At 37.4% G+C, this 20608-nt stretch overlaps 1 protein-coding gene across 4 annotated transcripts in view; it reads right to left on the reverse strand.

Annotated features, from left to right (window-relative positions):
- MICU1 (mitochondrial calcium uptake 1) overlaps positions 1-20608 on the reverse strand; it is a 245090-nt gene that overhangs the window by 191052 nt on the left and 33430 nt on the right. For all 4 annotated transcript variants that reach the window (XM_004769481.3, XM_004769480.3, XM_004769479.3 and 1 more), the window contains exon 2: positions 2654-2815. In XM_004769481.3, coding sequence (XP_004769538.1) covers positions 2654-2814 — 161 coding nt within the window. In that variant the 5' untranslated portion in view covers position 2815. The remainder of the gene's footprint in view (positions 1-2653; positions 2816-20608) is intronic.

Here is a 20608-nt window from a genome sequence, read left to right on the forward strand (position 1 = left end):
AAAATTATATCCCGCCCTCTTTCAAAAAGAACTCTAAATCTCACTTCTTAGGAAAACATTTTAATTTCTGCTCATTTCCCAATTTTTTAAGAGGATGGAAAAAAAATATAAAATTAAATGGCAAATTGTATGCCTGCAATCTAACAAGATAACTCACAATCATTTTAGAGAGTTTTTGTTACTGATCTTGAGCTCAGTATAAGCATGAAAATCGCAACAAGTTTCATTTATATTTATTTCAAAACTTGAGAATAATTATAAGTTCATCTCTTTATAGCTTCTTATATGCCATAGCAAAGGCACAAAACTAACAATCTTTGAACACTAAAATCTCAGCACTTGGTATATTTAGATTTTGAAACATTCATGAAATTAGAATCTATGGTAAAAGTATATGCTTTAGAAGAAGCATCATATTGAAGGCACACTGTCAATACGTAGATTTTTCTGCTTTTGGATGCTTTAGAAGATAAGATTGTCTTCTTATTCTTTTTCTGGGGATAAGATTACCCAAAAATACCATAAATTAATAAAAGTAAAATAACCTAAACTTGTTAATCAGCATTTAACCTGAATAGTATAAACAAAGTGACTCAGAAAGAAAAAACTTTCTTAAAGTAACTTTTTTTTTTTTTAAGATTTTATTTATTTATTTGAGAGAGAATGAGTGAGAGGAGCATGAGAGAGGAGAAGGTCAGAGGGAGAAGCAGACTCCCCAAGGAGCTGGGTGCCTGATGTGGGACTCGATCCTGGAAGTCCAGGATCATGACCTGAGCCGAAGGCAGTTGCCCAACCAACTGAGCCACCCAGGCGCCCCTTAAAGTAACTTCTTAAACATTCAAATCATCAAACAACTTCTCAAGGTACAGCTGGTGTCACCTTCGATGTTAGACTAAGCCAAAGACAATGCTATATGCACCTGCATGGGGTCCTCTAATTGCACTGCAGGAAAGCATACCTGAAGAAATTATTAAGCATTTACTATTTATTACAGTGAAAGGATAAAAGGTGTATTTCCTATTCCTCCTTTCCTTCTTTTGCCTTCCTCTCTTCCTCCTTCTGTCTGTGTCCCACAGTCTAGATCTTTCTCTTCCTCTCTTCCTGTCCATTTTACCTGGAAAAATTTTTTTAAAGATTTTATTTATTTATTTGATAGACAGAGATCACAAGTAGTCAGAGAGGCAGGCAGAGAGAGAGGAGGAAGCAGGCTCTCCACCGAGAAGAGAGCCCAATGCGGGGCTTGATCCCAGGACCCCGAGACCATGACCTGAGCCGAAGGCAGAGGCTTTAACCCACTGAGCCACCCAGGTGCCTCTTACCTGGAAATTTTTTAAACTCACACACTTCTTTCTAAGATTCCAGTACCCACATCATCATCTCAAACAAGTAATAGTGTCTGTCTGTAGCTTGTTCCCACTCCAGTTTATTCCACTGTTGTTGCTATATTAATCTCTCTTCAAACTTGTCTGTGATCAGCCAGCCTCTTTCTTCAAAACCTTCAAAACTTAAAAATCGCAACTTCTTGGCATGGTATATAGGATCTTTTATATCACAACTCCAAATTTTTTTGGAAACTGTCTTTTCTGCTAGTACTCTATCTCCTTCACTTCCCATCTTCATATTATATCCAGTAATAACAGTTAACATTTAATGATAGCTTACTATGTACCAAATACTTTCTCCATAAATGTTTTTTATTTACAAAGCTATATGCCAGGCACTTTTTAAAGCATTTAATAAATAATAACTTGGGGCACCTGGCTGGCTCAGTTGGTGGAGTATGCAACTCTTGTTCTCAGGATTGTGAAATGGAGCCCTACACTGGGTGAAAAGCCTAATTTAACATAAAATAAAATAAAATGCTATTTTAAAAAGCCCCGGGAGCACCTGGGTAGCTCAGATGGTTAAGCATCTGCCTTCGCCTCAGGTCATGATCCCAGGCTCCTGGGATCCAGCCTGTCATCATCAAGCTCCCTGTTCAGTGGGAAGCCTGCTTCTCCCTCTCCTACTGTTCCCCTGCTTGTGCTCTTTCGCATTCTGTCAAATAAATAAAATCTATAGAAAACAAAAAAGTAAATAAATAAATAAATGGCCCCATTTAGAGATAGGTGTTATCATTATCCCCATTGTACTGTCTATTGACAGAAAGTAGATCAGTGGTTGCCTAGGGTTAGGAGGGATGGAGAAATTGGGAAGTAAGTGCTAAATGGCATGGAGTTTCTTTGTGGAGTGAAGGAAATTTTTGGAATCAGATAGTGGTGATGGCTGTACAACTTTGTAAATATACTAAAAGCCAGTGAACTGTACATGCTAAATTGGTAAATTATGAAATTTATTTGTTTCTTATTATATATCATTTATTTAAAAATTATTGAAATTATTAAATCGGTTTATTGTTGAAATAGTTCAGCAGAGGAGACAGGCAGACCTTGAAACGGAATACTGCCTATTTGTTGCTTTGACACAATAGCTGAATTCTTTGAAACATCCTATCTCATAGACAAATTATTATCAACAGCAAATGATTTGTGCAAGAAATTTTGGCACAAAGTTAAGCCAGAAATCCATGCAATCCTTTGACATAACAGAGACAATGAGAAAAACGAAAGCAAGCGCAGGAGACTAACTCTAACACTCTCCGACTAACACTAACCTCTTCCACAGGAGACCAGTACTTGCAGTGACTGCAGATGCTCCCAGGAAAGCTACCATCATGAGTCGTCGCCTCATCTGGGCGGGCTGTGATCCCCCATGGTAACATCGAGAGCCCAGAGCCAGTTCTGCCAATGCAGAAAGGGAGTTAAGACGAAACATCCTGTGGATAAAAAGGAGAAATGTTACTCCTAACTAGTGGTGGCAACAGTGTTGCTGAAATGATGAAGATGAAAGTATCAACGTCACCAATAATCATTACGGACTTACTCAATGGCAGATAGTAAACACTCTGCAATACCATACAGTATCCTATTTAATCCTCAGAACAGTTGTATGAGAAAAATACTACTTATAAACCTGATGTATCAAAGTGTAATTGGAAGACCAAAAAACCACATGATAATTTGAACAGGAAAAGTTTAACATAAAGCATTATTAATTTTAACAGGGGTAAAATACTAAGGGCTAAAGAGATAACATATATAGGGAGCAGCTACTATTGCAAGGACTGATGCGGAACAACAGGAGAGGAATAAATCTGTGAAGGGGTCACTCTCAACAGGTCTGTGGTGAGGACATGACCATGGATGTCTGAGAAATTTACCAGAGTGCCAGGCCAACAGAAGTTACTATAAAGTCATCTACTAGGAGAACTCAGTATGCCAGTGGAACTCAGGAAAGTATCCATGGGGAGATGTCAGAGTATGGAACTCACTGAAAAAACTGCGTTTGGGAGTACCGCCTCTAAAACTACCTAGGGATTGAGAGCCCCAAGGTGTCCCACATGCCACAGGCCACTGTGTCTTACAGTGCATACAAGAATCAGGAAGAAAAACTTCTTCTTTCTCTAGTCTCCCTTGAGCCCTTCCACTGACAACCTTAACAAAAGGTGGCAAGAGAGAAATTTCCAGTATTACAAAAAGGACAATAAAATATGGACTTAGAATTATAAAGCAACAGATTTATAAGTGGCACAACCATTTTAAACATGTGGAAACTGAGATACAGTGACTTGCTCTAGAGTATGCAGCTAGGCAGTAGATCCTGAATCTAATATAAATGGACTAACATCAGAACCCAGGTTTTTTGTTTTTTTTTTTAAGATTTTATTTATTTATTTGACAGACAGAGATCACAAGTAGGCAGAGAGGCAGGCAGAGAGAGAGGAGGAAGCAGGCTCCCCACGGAGCAGAGAGCCCGATGCGGGGCTCGATCCCAGGACCCTGGGATCATGACCCGAGCCGAAGGCAGAGGCTTTAACCCACTGAGCCACCCAGGCGCCCCAGAACCCAGGTTTTTAACTAGGATACTTTGCTGCCCCCCCCACCTTGTAATGCTAATACGGTTTTTGTTAAAATAATTTAATTTTGAGGGGGTTTGGTTTTGTTTTGAATATTTTATTCATTTATTTGGAAGAGAGAGAGAGAGAGAGAGAGTATGAGAGGAGAGAAGTCAGTGGGAGAAGCAGACTCCCTGCCCAGCGGGGAGCCCGATGTGGGACTCGACCCCAGATCCCAGGACTCCAGGATCACGACCCAACCCAAAGGCAGTCACTCAACCAACTGAGCCACCCAGGTGACCATTCCTAGGTCCTTGGAAGGCCTCCTACCCACTAAATTCTTTAGTCTCATACTTCTAACTTCACCTGTTCCTCTCACTAGTTTTTAACTAGGACACTTTGCTGCCCCCCTACATTGTAATGCTAATATGCTTTTTGTTAAAGAATTTAAGTTTTAATTAAAATTTTTTTTCATTCCCAGGTCCTTGGAAGGCCTCCCACCCACTAAATTCTCTAGTTTCATACTTGTAACTTCACTTGGACCTCTCACTGTTTAACTCAGAAATACCTGTATTAGGTCACATTATTGTTCAAAAATCATTCACTCTCCCATTCCCTATCCCAAAGGCAAATATTATTCTCCACACTCTTCATTTTGGGTATGTATTTTGCCATTGACCTTCCTTTGACCAACAAAATGTGGGCCAGTTCCACAAAGCACTTGTGCTCCTTAGCCTTCTTGTGCTCCTGCACTCTATGAAGATTAGATCATGCCCCAGATGGACTTGATCCTTCAAGCTGGGTTCTCTAAGGAACAGATCTCAGCCTGGAGCCAGGCGCTGTGAAGACCAGCTGAGCCAGCAGAGCGCAACCGACCTACAGAATGCTAGTGAGAAATAAATGTTTCTGATTGTAAGCCACTAAAATTGGGAGTTGTTTACTGCCACAGCAAAAGCTAACTAATACAGCATGTAAGAGAAGTACTGGAAGTTCTCATTCAACAAAAATGTTTTAAGTTCATACTATTTATTAGACTTAAAAGGTCAAAAAGAATTTCACAATCTAATTAGGGAAGATATATATGAAACATTTTTTAAATGATATGTTTTTAAGCTGGTATCTTGAAGAAGTATTGAAAGTATAGATATTAGAGAATTAAAAATTTTTTTAAATAGCAGAGTAAGACTAGGTTAGTCAGCAAAGGCTTTTGTTTAGTTCTGAGACTCAGAATGGTAAACAATTTGATCAAGTCATAGAAATTTCATGGACACCAAAAAAATGACAGGATCATTTCTGGCCTCTATACAGAGAACGGATAGAAAATGATTTTTTTCCTCTAGACAGTATCTTGAGGACAGAGTAAAGTCTTCATTCTTTTATTCTACCAGGCAGACTAAAAGAGAAAGGGGCATTTCATCCTGGTTATAGGACTTTTTTTTGTTTTAAGATTTATTTATTTGATTGAGAGCGAGATCACAAGCAGGGGGGTAAGGATAGAGGGAGAAGCAGGTTCCCTGCTGAGCAAGGAGCCGATGTGGGACTCAATCCCAGGACCCTGGGTTCATGACCTGAGCCAAAGGCTTAACCAACTAAACCACCCAGGCAACCTGGTTATATAACTTTTTTACAATGACAATTCATTCAAATCACTTGAAGTATTCATTCTCTTCCCCGTTGACTGTCCCAAAGCACAGTTCACTGCTTCCTAATTTAAATTATCTTGCACTTTATACATATCTTCCTATGGCAATTAATATATATGTAAGTTTGTTTTCCCCACTTAGCTCTCAGCCTCCTTTAAGGCCAAAATTATTTTTTTTCCTCATCATAAACATACAGTCTGGTACAGGGCCTGTTACATTATAGGTGTTTAAAATATCTGACTATGTAAGGTACTTTCACATGAAGGTAAAGGTACAAATCACACAAGTACTGGCTCCAAACATTTAAGTATACTTCTAAGCCCCAATACACTAAGAAAAGTATGTCCTTTACCATTTGGGTTCAAATCAAGTTAGATTATTTAGCTGTCTCTTAAGATCACGGAACCAGTAATGAGCTCTTCTCTGGGACCTACACCTATAATCTCTTAAGTAAACCTTTCCCATAGCCTTCTTCATTCAACCTAGGCCCAATTTCAAAGTTGAAGCTAAATCCTGCTTTTTTCCCACTTTATGGACAAAGTAGGAAAAGAATTATTTTTCTCTCCTATTTCCTATGACCTGCAGCAATATAATTCTTATAACCTTCTCCAACCTCAGAAATCATTTCATTTTACTGCACATATTCTAGCAAAATATAGCACCAAGGAGACTGTCCACTATATTTTCTTCCTGCCTGTCAACAACAGATACACTTCTAAAATAACATTTTCTAAACCCACAGTGCATTCAGATACATAGCACTTCTCTTGTCTATAATAAAAATGAATACTCTGGTTTCTCTTCAGATCAAATACATCTCTTCTTATAGTAAAAATGAGCACATCTAAAACATCAATCTGGAGAAAACATTATTCATCACTGACAACAGAAAGAAAAAGAGTACTCAGAAGTTTCCAATTGTGAAAGGCAAGTAACCTAACCAGTTCAAAAGTTGGAACAGACAAGGAGTAAGACTGGAAGATAAATTCACAATTAATCAGATATTCTCCATAAATAGACTTATGTCCAAATAATAGACATCTCATAAATAGAAATATGCTCATCAGTGTAATAAACACATTTTTCAGTAAGAATAAATAAATACACAAATGATCAAATAGGTAAGGCATCATCACTTGAGAAGGTCATCTGAATTCTGGACTGAGAATTCTGATCATATATACAACAGGTAACTAGTACATACCTTAAATTGAAAAATACATGATGAAAGATTTTTTCTTGAAGAATAGCTATTTACCAGTAGTGAACAGAATAAACTGCAAACAAACAAACAAAAAAGAATAAATTGCAAACAACAAAGGCAGAGAAAGCTAATAGGAGTAGTGAATACAGCCAGAAGGCAATTAGTAACCTAAGTACTGGATGCCTAGATGATAAGTACAGAAACCAAAAATAAAGTGAAAATGTCTAAAGAGAGACAAAACCATCAGATATCACTGTCCAACACACATTAATATGTAAGTGTGAAGGAGATATGGAAGACAGAAAGAAGAAAGAGATTAAAATAATAACAACACTATGGGCGCCTGGGTGGCTCAGTGGTTAAGCCGCTGCCTTCGGCTCAGGTCATGATCTCAAGGTCCTGGGATCGAGTCCCGCATCAGACTCTCTGCTCAGCAGGGAGCCTGCTTCCTCCTCTCTCTCTCTCTGCCTGCCTCTCTGCCTATTTGTGATTTCTCTCTGTCAAATAAATAAATAAATAAATCTTTAAAAAAAATAAATAAAATAAAATAATAACAACACTAAATAGCAGATAGCAGAAAGTGAAATAGAATAGGAATCCAATGATCCAATGACCTAGGCTCAACTCTAGTACTAAACAGCTGTGCACAAAAGAAGCTTATTCTTCCTTAAGGAAGAATTTGAGAAAATGAGAGAACTGCGTAATTGAGCTTTAGGGTTCCTTTTATCTCCTAATGCTCTCTAACTATGGTGAAAATCTATATGGCAGAGTTTTAATCTATTTCATTTGAGGTTGAGGGGGTAGTAAGATTATATCATACAATCAAGATTTATTAGTGTTGAGAATCCATGTCTGTATGTTTTGGTGCTAGATTTTAAATTTTGAAAGTTCTGAATTCTACTAACAGTCTACTTACATTTTGATGTTGTAATTCAAATATTACTGTCTATATCTCATTTCACCACTGGTTTTAATCTCATTCCCCAAAGTGCATGTCAAAAGATATATCTAGGGGTAACTGGCTGGCTCAGTTGGTGGAACATGCAACTCTTGATTTCAGGGTTATGAGTTTAAGCCCCACATTTGGAGTAGACATTACTCAAAAGTTGTTAAAATATTAAAAAAAAAAAAAGATGTATCTATTCATCTTCTCTAGTGCAATTTTCAGTTGACAAGTCAACAAAGAAAAAAAAAACAGTGAAAAAAGACTATTATAATTTAATTCCTAACTTTGTAGTGAAGAAAGAGTGTAACTATTTGAATGTATTAATTTTTGATGCGAGACCATGTAAACAGATTTAAGGAGATCAGCTTTCCAATTGAGTCTAGAAAACTGAGCACATTTTTCTTCCCTAACACTACCTACCCCCTTCAAAAAGGCATACCTTTTTTTCATGTGGATTCAAAAAAAAGATGAAGATATATTTCCATCCAAGAAAGGTCAAGGGAAGCAAGTGGAAACATAATTTTGTTACCAAAGAAAAGCATTATCTATCCAACAAGAAACAGAACAAGATTTTTAAAACCTATAACAAGATAACATTGCTGTTTCTATATCTATTATAAGACTATTAAGCTTAATAGATTGCTTTTGAGCAACCACTCTGGAAAACAGCATGGAGGCTCATCAAAAAGTTGAAAATAGAGCTACCTTATGACCCAGCAATTGTACTACTGTGTATTTACCCTAAAGATACAAACGTAGTGATCCGAAGGGGCATGTGCACCCAAATGTATATAGCAGCAATGTCCACAATAGCCAAACTATGGAAAGAACCTAGATGTCCATTAACAGATGAATGGATAAAGGAGATGGTGTGCACACAATGGAATACTATGCAGCCATCAAAAGAAATGAAATCTTGCCATTCGGATGGAACTAGAGGGTATTATGCTTAGAGAAATAAGTCAGTCAGAGAAAGACAACTATCATGATCTCCCTGATATGAGGAAGTGGAGATGCAATGTGGGGGGTTTGGGGAGTAGGAAAAGAATAAATGAAACAAGATGGGATCAGGAGGAAAACAAACCATAAGAGACTCTTAATGTCACAAAACAAACTGAGGGTGACTGGGGGGAAGGGGGGAGGGAGAGGGTGGTGGGGTTATGACATTGAGGAGGGTAGGTGATATGGTGAGTGTTGTGTAGTGTGTAAACCTGGCAATTCATAGACCTGTACCTCTGGGGCTAATAATACATTATATGTTTATTTAAAAAATTTAAAAATATATATATTGCTTTTGATAACTTTCAAAGGGTCACAGGACCAGGAAATCATTTAACTCAGCATCTTTATTTTATTTCATTTTATTTATTTATTTAAAAAGATTTTATTTATTTATTTGACAGAGAGAAATCACAAGTAGGCAGAGAGGCAGGCAGAGAGAGAGAGAGAGGGAAGCAGGCTCCCTGCTGAGCAGAGAGCCCAATGCGGGACTGGATCCCAGGACCGTGAGATCATGACCTGAGCCGAAGGCATCGGCTTAACCCACTGAGCCACCCAGGTGCCCCAGCATCTTTATTTTAGAGATAAACAAAAGAGATCCAGATAAGTTATGGGGTTTACTCACAGCTAATTAGTACAAAAACCTACACTAAATCCTAGAATTCTTGTTCCCAAATAAATAACCTAAAGGGGAAAACATTTTTTAATAACTGTTCTCAGCAAAATAAATATAATAGCCACATTCCAAAAAGAAATCAAATGCCCAACCATAGAAAAATAAACAATAGTATAACATAATACAATGTAATATGAATATTAAATATGTTAATCATAAAATATTATTAAATCATTTCACAAACCAAGAAAGTTGGGCTAAAGAAATTTAAACAGTTGGAAAAAAGAAGTAAAAATGGCTCTGAGAACTATGAAAAGATACTAAGAGAATGCATATTAAAACTATATTGAGGGTGGGATTATGGACATTGGGGAGGGTATGTGATTTGGTGAGTGCTGTGAAGTGTGTAAACCTGGTGATTCACAGACCTGTACCCCTGGGGATAAAAATATATGTTTATAAAAAATAAAAAATTAAAAAAAAAAAACTATATTGAGATACTGTTTTTCGCTCATCAAGCTGTCAAAAAATCCAAAAGTTTGAAAACACACTGGTTGGCAATACTATAGAAATGGCACTGCTAAGGAATCTGTTAAGCTGGTACAAAGTACTCCCTAAAAGAAAAATAGTACAATCTATGGAGGGCGATTTGGCAATATCCATTAAAATATCCATGAAAATCACCCATAATATAAAACTGCATCCAGCCAGCCAGCAATTGTACCTCTGATAAAATTTCCCAATGATATACCTGAACACCTGTGAAGTTATATACACACAAACACAGTTATTCATCCTATCTGGTTGGTAACAGCAACAGATTAAATCCACCTCAGTGTTCACCAGGAGAGGACTGGCTAAACCATGATAAATATATACAAGGCAATACCATGTAGCAATAAATAGGGAATGAAAAAACTGTGTATGGATTTAAAGAGTTTCATGACATACTGTTATCTTAAAAAAAACTAAGCTGTGGAACAGCATATATGGTATGTTACCCTTTTATGTAAATGAAGAGCAAGAAGAATGCATACGTGCATGTTTCTAGTAAGTAGCTCTGGAAGGACACACAATAAAGTTAACAGTGGTGGGGCTGGTTGGGGTAGAAGATGGGTGATATTAAGAGGTAGACTTCTACAATGTATTACTTCATTTTTAAGCATTTTTTTAAAAAAGATTTGTTTATTTGGGAGAGAGAGAGAGAGACACCAGAGGTAGTGAGAGAGAGAGAGAGAGCACAAGCTGGGAGGAGGGGGAGAAGCAGGCTCCCCACTGAGCAAGGAGCCTAACTGGTGGCTCAGTCCCAGGACCCTGGGATCATGACCTGAGCCAAAGGCAGACACTTAACCAACCGAGCCGCCCAGCTGCACTCTTATAAACTTTTTTTAAAAGGCAGAATATGTACATGCCAGCTAAAAAAAAAAAAAGTAAAATAAATGTGCTTTTTTTAATTATAAAAAAAATTAGGTGATCCAAATAAAATTTAATGATACTCGAGGAAAGATTCTCTTTATGCTTTACATTTTAAGAAAAATAAAGGCGGGTCCAGAAGACTGGTGTTTCAATCTCCTCAGCTAGGGACTATCATTTACCAGCCCTAACAGTGGACAGAGGCCCAATAATGTCTTAGCAATCAACCCATATCATGGCAGGGTTCCCTACTAAGGTTAAGTTTTACCTGAATCAAATTCATTCCCTAAAACCCTGATTATTGGCACATCCTGATTTAACTTATTAAACTACTAGAATTCTACACCTTATCCTGATCCTGACTTAAAATAACTGCTTGCACTTTTCTATATGATTAATTGCCTTCTATTTCTGATCTCTGACAATCGCACATCTAAAGAAGGACTGCTTAGTTCTTCCAATCCTCACACTGGCCTAAATAAACTTCTGGTGTATACTATTACCAACAGCACTACTGTTAAAAGCAACATCTGCAGGGCGTCTGGGTGGCTCAGTCAGTTAAGTAGCTGCCTTCACCTCAGGCCATGATCCTGGGGTCCTTGGACTGAGTCCCACATCAGGCTCCTTGCTCAGTGGGGAGCCTGCTTCTCCTCTCCCTCTGCCCCTTCTCTTGCTTGTGCTGTCTCTCTCTCAAGTAAATAAATAACATCATAAAAAAAAAAAAAAAAAGGCACAACATCTACTAATTCTGAGGCCAAGACAAATTTCTGAGACCTACCCAAATTTGGCCACCAACAAAATTTAGACCTCAGTTAAATAAAACTTCAAGGTTCCAAAGTGTTTAGTTTACATGAACTAATAGCTTGAGAAAACAAGAACCGAGTGTCCTTCCTGTGTTTCCATGATCTAATACAACATCTGGCGTATATAATATATGTACGTGATGGCTCAGTACACTCTAAGAAACTGAAATAGGATTGTTCTTTGAGAACTACATTGTAAAATCAGCACAATCAAGAGTGCCCACTAAGATTCACCTTATTCATCCCAGTGGCAGCTATATACTAACCCTGGAACTGAAGGTCATCAGAGCCTCAGCCATTAAGTATCCAAATTATATATTTAACTCCTCTTTATTCTATTACCATGCTTACTAAGTATGTTATGATTCTAACAGAGCTTCCTGTTTAGACTGCCTTCAAAAGAGAACATGCTGATCAGAAGATGAGAGTATCCTAGATCTCCACGCCAGCTGTATTTCTCATGGTAAACTAATATATTAGCAATCTGGTTTAATCTCCTATGATACTAGTTTGCCTAAAAAAGCTTCTCTGAATCTGATCAATTCTAAGACTTAAGTTATAATTTGGTGACTTTTCAAGGTTCAAGGGCCAACCTTCAACCTTGCACCATCGGGACATCTTGACATCCTGCCTTGCCATTTCATTCAAATTTCTACCTGGGAACAGATGCCAGTAAGAATGCCCTAAAAGTTTTGGATGGCCAGAGTCACTGAACCTAGGGAACCACACTCACCTCCCCTTTGCCGTGGGTACTGAAGTTAGAGGACAGCAATAAAAGAAGAATCTAAAGATGGAAAAATTATGAGAATATTGATTTGTTGGGCATGATACAGATTTTGGAATAGAATAAGCAAAACTGCTTGCATTCTGTTTATAAGTAAGATAGGAGCACATTTTTATTATCAAAAATGTCATTGTAGGGGCGCCTAGGTAGCTCAGTCCATTAAGCCTCTGACTCAATTTTGGCTCAGATCAGGATCTCAGGGTGCTGGGATTCACTCAGCAGGGATAAAGCTGCTATATCCCTCTCCCTTTGCCCTGTCCCTTACTCCTTCTCACTCAAGCACTCTCTCTCTCTCTCACTCTCTCTCTCAAATAAATCTTTTGAAAGAAGTCACTGCAGAGGTGCCTAGATGCCTTAGTCAGTTAAGCATCTGCCTTCAGCTCAGGTCATGATCCCAGGGTCCTGGGATCGAGCCCCATTTTGGGATCCTTGCTTCAGAGGGGAGCCTACTTCTCCCTCTCCCTTTGCCTGCCCTTGCCCCTGCTTGTATACTCTCTCTCTCACTCGTGCACGTGTGTGTGCTGTCAAATAAATAAAATCTTAAGAAAAAAGTCACTGTACAAAAGTATAAAAAAGAAACTATGTCTTATTCTTCATCTTTCTGAAACCCCACCAGTCTCCCTAGAAGTAAACTCAGAAAGAAATTTGTATGCATCTTTCCAGAAATCATTCTATTTGTTTACATATAAACAATATTCATATGTATATACGTATGTATATACTCAAATATTCAGCATTTGGAATGCTTTGCATTATTCTTTGTTTTATATAATGAAGTCATATCATACAAATCTGCAAATCTTTAAAACTTTTTAAATACAACTTAAAAATCATTCCAACAAGAGATAGCCTTTTTAACTCTAACAGAGTATTTCATTCTATGATTATGCCACAATTTAACTGGCAGTTAATACACAATTCAACTATCTGGCAATTAATCCTTAATTAATTAAAGATGTTTCTATACTTTGCCATTACAAACTTAGCTACAGAGACATTTCCTATGCATTTATTTTTATGCAAGTAAATCTGTGGGACAGACATCTACAAATGAAACCACTTATTTCAAAGTAACTCATGAGGTGCCTGGGTACCTCAGTCAGTTAAGCATCTGACTGCTGATTTACGGTTCAGGTCATGATCTCAGGGTGGTGAGATGGAGCCCCTAGTGGGGGCATGGAGTCTGCTTAGGTTTCTCTCCCCTTTTCTCCGCCCCAGCCCTCTCATGATCTCTCTCTCTCTCAAAAAAAAAAAAAGAAAGAAAGAAAGAAAGAAAGAAAAGGCAATGTCACATGATCACTTTTAACTTTGAAAAATACTGTCAAATTACCCTTCAAAACTGACATTCCAATTTATATGCCACCAACAGTTTATCAGGGTACTTCTTTTCCTATATTTGCTATTGCTGATCTCTTCAATTTATATGGTGGATTAAAAATGACATCTAATTTAATTTGTACCTTACCTATAATAAATGAGTTTCATAATCTTTGCTTAGTTCTCAAGAGTTCATCCCTATTGTTCTGAGGACTACTAGAATACTAAACTGTATTTATTTTCTTTTATTCCAGTCATATTCCCCAACCCTGAGGTTTTAGCTTTTCTTCCTCTAAAAAGGAGTCATATTTTCCACCTAGATTTATTTTAGATATAAAATATTTTTAGGTCAGATGCAATATTAACACCAATCCATCCACTGTTATTTTTTAGTAAAATGTTTTTACTAACCAAAAAAAAAAAAAAAAAAAAGATAAAACTTTCCCAATATGAACCATTTCAATACTTTTCCAATTCAATCTTACTGAGCTCTACCAGAACTGACTGGGAATATTTCTTCCATCTAACATTTGTTTTCTTTTTCTTCTCTTTTCTTTTTTTTTTTTTTAAGATTTTATTTATTTGTCAGAGAGAGAGAGAGAGCACAAACAGGGGGAGCAGCAGGCAGAGCAGGCAAAGGGAGAAGCAGGCTCCCTGGTGAACAGGGAGCCCGATGTGGAACTCAATCCCAGGACCCTGGGATCATGACCTGAGCCAAAGGCAGATGCTTAAGCAGATGCTTAAGCCACGCGGGCATCCTTAACATTTGTCTTCTAATGGCTAGTTATACTTTCAAAATACTTGAATGGATTATGCATTCATTACACTGCTGAAAAGAATATTTTATTCTTTTTTTCTTTAAGTAGTTTCCACGCCCAATGTAGGGCTTGAACTCACAACCCTGACATCAAGACCTGAGCTGAGATCAAGTTGGATGCTTAACCGATTGAGTCACCCAAACACCTCAAGAATGATTTAATGTAAACAGCAACAAAGGTCTCAAAAATATTCAGCAAGTGTTTCATCTTTACACACTACTGGAAAGTGAGAATACACATCATTCTGCTGTCATATTTATCCTTTTGAAAACAGAAAAGAGACGACAAATGAAATTCTGACTGAATTAAAATGGTAAAAAAAAAAAAAAAAAAAAAAGGAATGCCAGAAGCTATACTAAAAAATTACAGTATGCCCAATTCAACTCTAGTATAGTGACGTAACACAGATGGATGCACTTTTTCTTATTTTTACTAAAGCTACACCCTAAAACTTACTAAATACACATTAGGCAGTAGTGCAAACATAAATAAATGTATTTATTCCACTGATATATATAGCACTTCTTCTTTGCAAAGGGTGTGTTATTCCCAAAACACGTGCAAACTATGAACAATAGTTGCCATGAACATAGGAGAATAAATAACAGAAAAAATAAGCATCTGCTACTGCTAGATTTAAGATTTATGGACTTCTGAGAGCAGATTTAAGTAGTTTCAGTTTAGCCAGTTGAGTTATTCCTTGTGCAGTCTACAAGAATTACTATAGTGAATATAATTTCATAATGGACTCCATATTCATAGTTTATATACTCAAAGAACTCACTAAATTGGGCTTCTGCATCTCCATGGATGCCGAACGTGATTCCTATGCCTAATACAACCACAAAGTCTAATATAATACTTTGGGTATTAAACACATCTAAATATTTATTGATTTAAGTGGAAATTGAAGTTCACTAATCATAAATAATTATAAATATGATGGCTATATAACAGGCTATTGGACTAGAAATGAGGAGATTCAAGTTTCTGGCTAAGTTTTGTCATTGTTTCTACATGTCTTTTTTTTTTTTTTTGTCAAGATTTTATTTATTTGACAGAAAGAGAGAGACAGTGAGAGAGGGACCACAAGCAGGGGGAATGGGAGAGAGAGAAGCAGGCTTCCTGCCAAGCAGAGACCCTGATGCAGGGCTCAATCCCAGGACCCTGGAATCATAACCTGAGCCAAAGGCAGACACTTGACGACTGAACCACCCAGGCACCCCTGTTTCTACATTTTTTTTTTTTAAGATTTTATTTATTTACTTGACAGACAGAGATCACAAGCAGGCAGAGAGGCAGGCAGAGAAAGAGACGGGGAAGCAGGCTCTCCACTGAGCAGAGAGCCCAATGCGGGGCTCGATCCCAGGACCCTGAGATCATGACCTGAGCCAAAGGCAGAGGCTTAACCCACTGAGCCACTCAGGTGCCCCTGGTTCTACATGTCTTAAAATGAAAAACTATTTGTATACTATTCCTCAGCCCAGCCCTTCTTAAGGTTTACCTCATCTGTAACAGTTACATAAAACCATTACCGCTCTTGATTTCTTCCTCTAAATTCCTATAGAATTAACATCCTGTACCACTACTCTGGTACCTGACTTAAGAAATAATTTTAATGTATACCTGTCAACTTATGCAGGAGACTACAAATCGAAAGGCTTCATAGTATCCTCAGTGTCAATTAATGAATTTAAAGTTATTATTAACAGTCGTAACAAGTATTACTGTTCAATTACATGAGTAGACACAGGGAACTTAGGTTCTCTTTCTAGCTCCAGCTTGCTATGGGACCAGTAAAAGTTTTATCTTCTCTGAGACTGAACTCTGGAAGATGAAGGGCACAGGTGGTATTTATTTCTAAGTTTTTTTCTGGCTTTAAGAGTTCATTTCAGAAAAACAAAATATAAAAGTATTTTGAACTTTCTGGAAGAAAGTCACCTTGAGTGGTTATGAATGAGACAACATCACCATTCGCCTCAATAGCTGAGGCAAATTACGCATAATCCATAATGTCCAACTGCCATTATTTCATTCAAGTCATTAGCTATGTATTTATTGGGCAAGGTACTGTGATAGCAGTACAAAAGACACAAAAATGAGCAAGGCACAGTCTGCCCACAAACACCTCATCATTTGGTAGTAGACATAAAACAAGTATTTGAATATCCATTAAGCAAAGGACAAAAAAAATGTACAGGCTACTAGAACATATTAACAGGGGTTCAAAAAAAGGAAAAATTACATTAGGCTAGTAAGTGGAAAGGGCTCAAAAAAAGCTCCAAGGAGGAATACTAACTTAGGGTAGGAGAAATCTAACCATTTTTTAAAAATACAGTTATTATTTGTTTCAGGGGTACAGGTCTGTGATTTATGAGTCTCACACAACACCCAGCACTCAGCACAACATATATCCTCTGAATATCCATCACCCAGCCACCCCAGCCCTCTCCCCTCCAACAGTCTTCAGTCCTTTATGGTTTGTCTCCCTCTCTGGTTTCATCTTCTTTCATTTTTTCCTCTCTTCCCCTATGATTCTTCTTAAATTCTGCACTATCGGTGACATCATATAATTGTCTTTCTCTGACTGACTTATTTCACTTAGCATAATACCCTCTAGTTCTATCCATGTTACTGCATATAGGTTCGTTTTTGATGGCTGCATAATATTCCATTTTTATTTATTTATTTATTTATTTATTTATTTATTTATATATCATGTCTTCATTATCCATTCATCTGTAGATGGGCATCTCGGCTCGCTCCATAGTTTCACTATAGTAGACACTGCTGATACAAACACTGGGGTACAGGTGCCCCTTTGGATCCTCACATTTGTATTTTGGGGATAAATACACAGTAGTGCAATTGCTGGGTCATACTTCAACTTTCTAGGAACCTCCATACTGTTTTCCAAAGTGGCTGCACCAGCTTGCATTTTTTTTTAAAGATTTTATTTACTTATTTGACAAAGAGACACAGTGAGAGAGAGGGAACACAAGAAGGGGTAGTGAGAGAGGGAGAAGCAGGCTTCCCACTGAGCAGGGAGCCTGATGTGGGGCTCAATTCCAGGACCCTGGGATCATGACCTGAGCCGAAGTCAGATGCTTAATGACTAAGCCACCCAGGTGCCCCCCTCCCCAACTAAGCATTCTTTATAAGAGTTTGGCTGAATGCACTAGCTTAGAAGCCTTTGTCATATTATCTGAGAAATGGGTTAAACTACTAGAAATATAATCTTCACTGCACAACTATAGCACTATTAAAAATGCAACAATATATTAGACTTTAATTATACTGGATAATTTTGAAAACATCTCTGTACATTTCTTTTAGATTAAATGAATCAGCTTTAAAGTTCTGCATTGAAGACACCAGGATGACTGCCAAAATACAGTAGAGATTAACGTTCATGTCTAGAAAAGATGCATTTTCATACCTCAAAGTGACGTTACTGACAGACTCAATGAGGAAAGCTCACACCTCAGCTAACTCTGTTCTGGGAAGTATCTTCCAACAGCAAAGAAAGCTATTTTAAATGATCTAGGTAAGAATAGAGTTAATTTAAGTTATATAAGTCCCTAAGAGTTTAAAAAAAAATAATAACCATAAGAAAAAGAATCACCTAACATAAATGTTAGGTTTGACAAAAAATTTTTGGTACATATTCTTGCTAAATGAAGATGCTATGGAAAAGCAGGTCACTGGGCGCCTTGGTGGCTCAGTGGGCTAAAGCCTCTGCCTTCAGCTCAGGTCATGATCCCAGGGTCCTGGGATTAAGCACCACATTGGGCTCTCTGCTCAGCGGCGAGACTGCTTCCCCCCCCACCCCCGCCTGCCTTGTGATCTGTCAAATAAATGAAAAAAATCTTAAAGAAAAAGAAAAGAAAAGCATGTCACTATCCTTTTGATACTCTGGGAAATATTCTTTCATCTATTGAGTACCTCCATGACCACTTTCTGTGTGCATAAGCACACACACACACACACATACACACACTTGAAACTTATGTCTGGTGAAGAAAGAAAGACATAAACTTATGTCTAGTGAAGAGTGACAATTTCCCTTCTTGAATAACCGTACGGAAGAACAAACTGCACAAAGGGAAAAGAAAAAAATAACTCAACCAAAGAAAAAGTATACTTTAAACTAAAAACAAACCTACCCCAAAACTACAGAAACAGTGATGATCAATATAAATTTTCTAAAACTCTAGAATGTGCTAATGTGTTGACATCATGATTGAGCTCTCAGTATTTAAAATTTCCATAAAACAAAATCTCCAACTTGTTTCAATTCAAGTCTTAGATAATACGTAGCTAGAGTTTCAATGTTTAATAAATACTTTTAATGTACCTAAGCGCCATTAGAAAAATACCGGATGGAAAAATTCAGCTATCAATAAGTTTAAGCATTGCTATAAAAGAAATTAGTGTCAATAAAGTATTAACTTGTATAAAGCAAAGGTGAGGGTGTGTAAAAGTGATGGCGATACAGAATAGTCTAGATAAAGCTTTGTGAAAAACTTTTTTCTTTTTTTTAAGATTTTACTTATTTGACAGAGAAAGAGAACACAAGATGGGGAGCAGCAGGCAGAGGGAGAGGGGAGAGGGAGAAGCGGGGTACCCTCTGAGCAAGGAGCCCGATGCAGGACTCTATCCCAGGACCCTGGAATCATGACCTAAGCTGATAGCAGATGCCTAACCAATTGAGCCATCCAGGGATCCCATAAAAAACCATCTACTCTCCATCCTCCCCAAACTCTTAGGTTTATATTAATTTATCAAAAACGAAAACATATTTCAGTTTCAAGCCACTCTAAGCCTCACACATTTTATGGCTATTTTGCTATATTTTATGGCGATACCAGCCATCAAAATTTAAACATATAACATAAAACTCCATTTAAAATGTTTCTGTTTGGGGTACCTGAGTGGCTCAGCCGTTAAACATCTGCCTTCAGCTCAGGTCATGATCCCAGGGTTCTGGGATCAAGTTCTGCCATCGGGCTCCCTGCTCAGCGGGGCGGGGAGCCTGTTGCTTCTCCCTCTCACACTCCCCTCACTTGTGCTCCCTCTCTCTCTCACTCTCTCTGTCAAATAAATAAATAAATAAAATCTAAGTAAATAAATAAATAAAATGTTTCTGTTTAAACAATTTTTATTATAGGGTTAATCCAGTAAGATGCTGTTAATTAATATTTGATTATTCACTTGAGACTTTGTAAGCCCAAACTCCCATGGAGCATAAATCTTGATCTTTATCATTAAACCAAAGTATAAAGTGTTAGATTAACTTCTGCTATGATGCATATATGATTTAAAGACAACAGGGGCAGGTGAAGACAATGGTAGATGCTTACACCCCAGTTTAACAATATTTTCTCCATTAACAATACAGAACAAAAACAAGGAAAAAAGAGCTGTCTTAAAACCATGTCCTCTGCATAACTTGAAGACAGTCTAAACTTTAAAATAATACTAAGTAAAAAGAGAAAAATAACCAAATCTTGGTGTATGATCTCATGTGCCTCCCCCATCACTTTTCCTTCTCAAGGCTTTGGGGTGAAAACAGTAGACTGAGAAAGCATGTCAGGAGTAATGAAGGAGAGAAACTAGGAATAGGGCCCAAGGTTGATCTGAAAATTTAATGGGTGATCTAAGTCCACACTAAATCTAAAATATTTTTTAATTATTTTAATTATTTTTATCATGGTAAGTGTACTCTTTTCATTCCCATCCTCTATTTCCCCTATACCCTCACCCACTGCCATACTGGTAACCATCAGTTTGCTCCCTACAGTTAAGAGTCTGGTTTTTTTGGTTTCTTTTTCCATTAAGTCTTTGTTTTGTTTCTTAAATTCCACATAAGAATAAAATCATATGGTATTTGTCTTTCTGACTTAGTTCACTAGCTCCATCCATGTTACTGTAAACAACATGGCAATATTTCATTCTTTTTATCGCTGAGTAATATTCCATTGTACAGACATTGTACAATGTCTGGATAAAATGCCTTTATCCATTCATCAATCAATCGACACTTGGGCTGCTTCCCTATCTTGGATATTGTAAATAATGCTACTACAAGTAAAAGGGTACATGTATCACTCTGAATTAGTGTTTTTGTA

Source organism: Mustela putorius, unplaced genomic scaffold (genome assembly GCF_011764305.1).
Source record: "Mustela putorius furo isolate JIRA1106 unplaced genomic scaffold, ASM1176430v1.1 tig00000698_pilon_pilon_pilon, whole genome shotgun sequence".
Classification (NCBI taxonomy): Eukaryota; Metazoa; Chordata; class Mammalia; order Carnivora; family Mustelidae; genus Mustela; species Mustela putorius.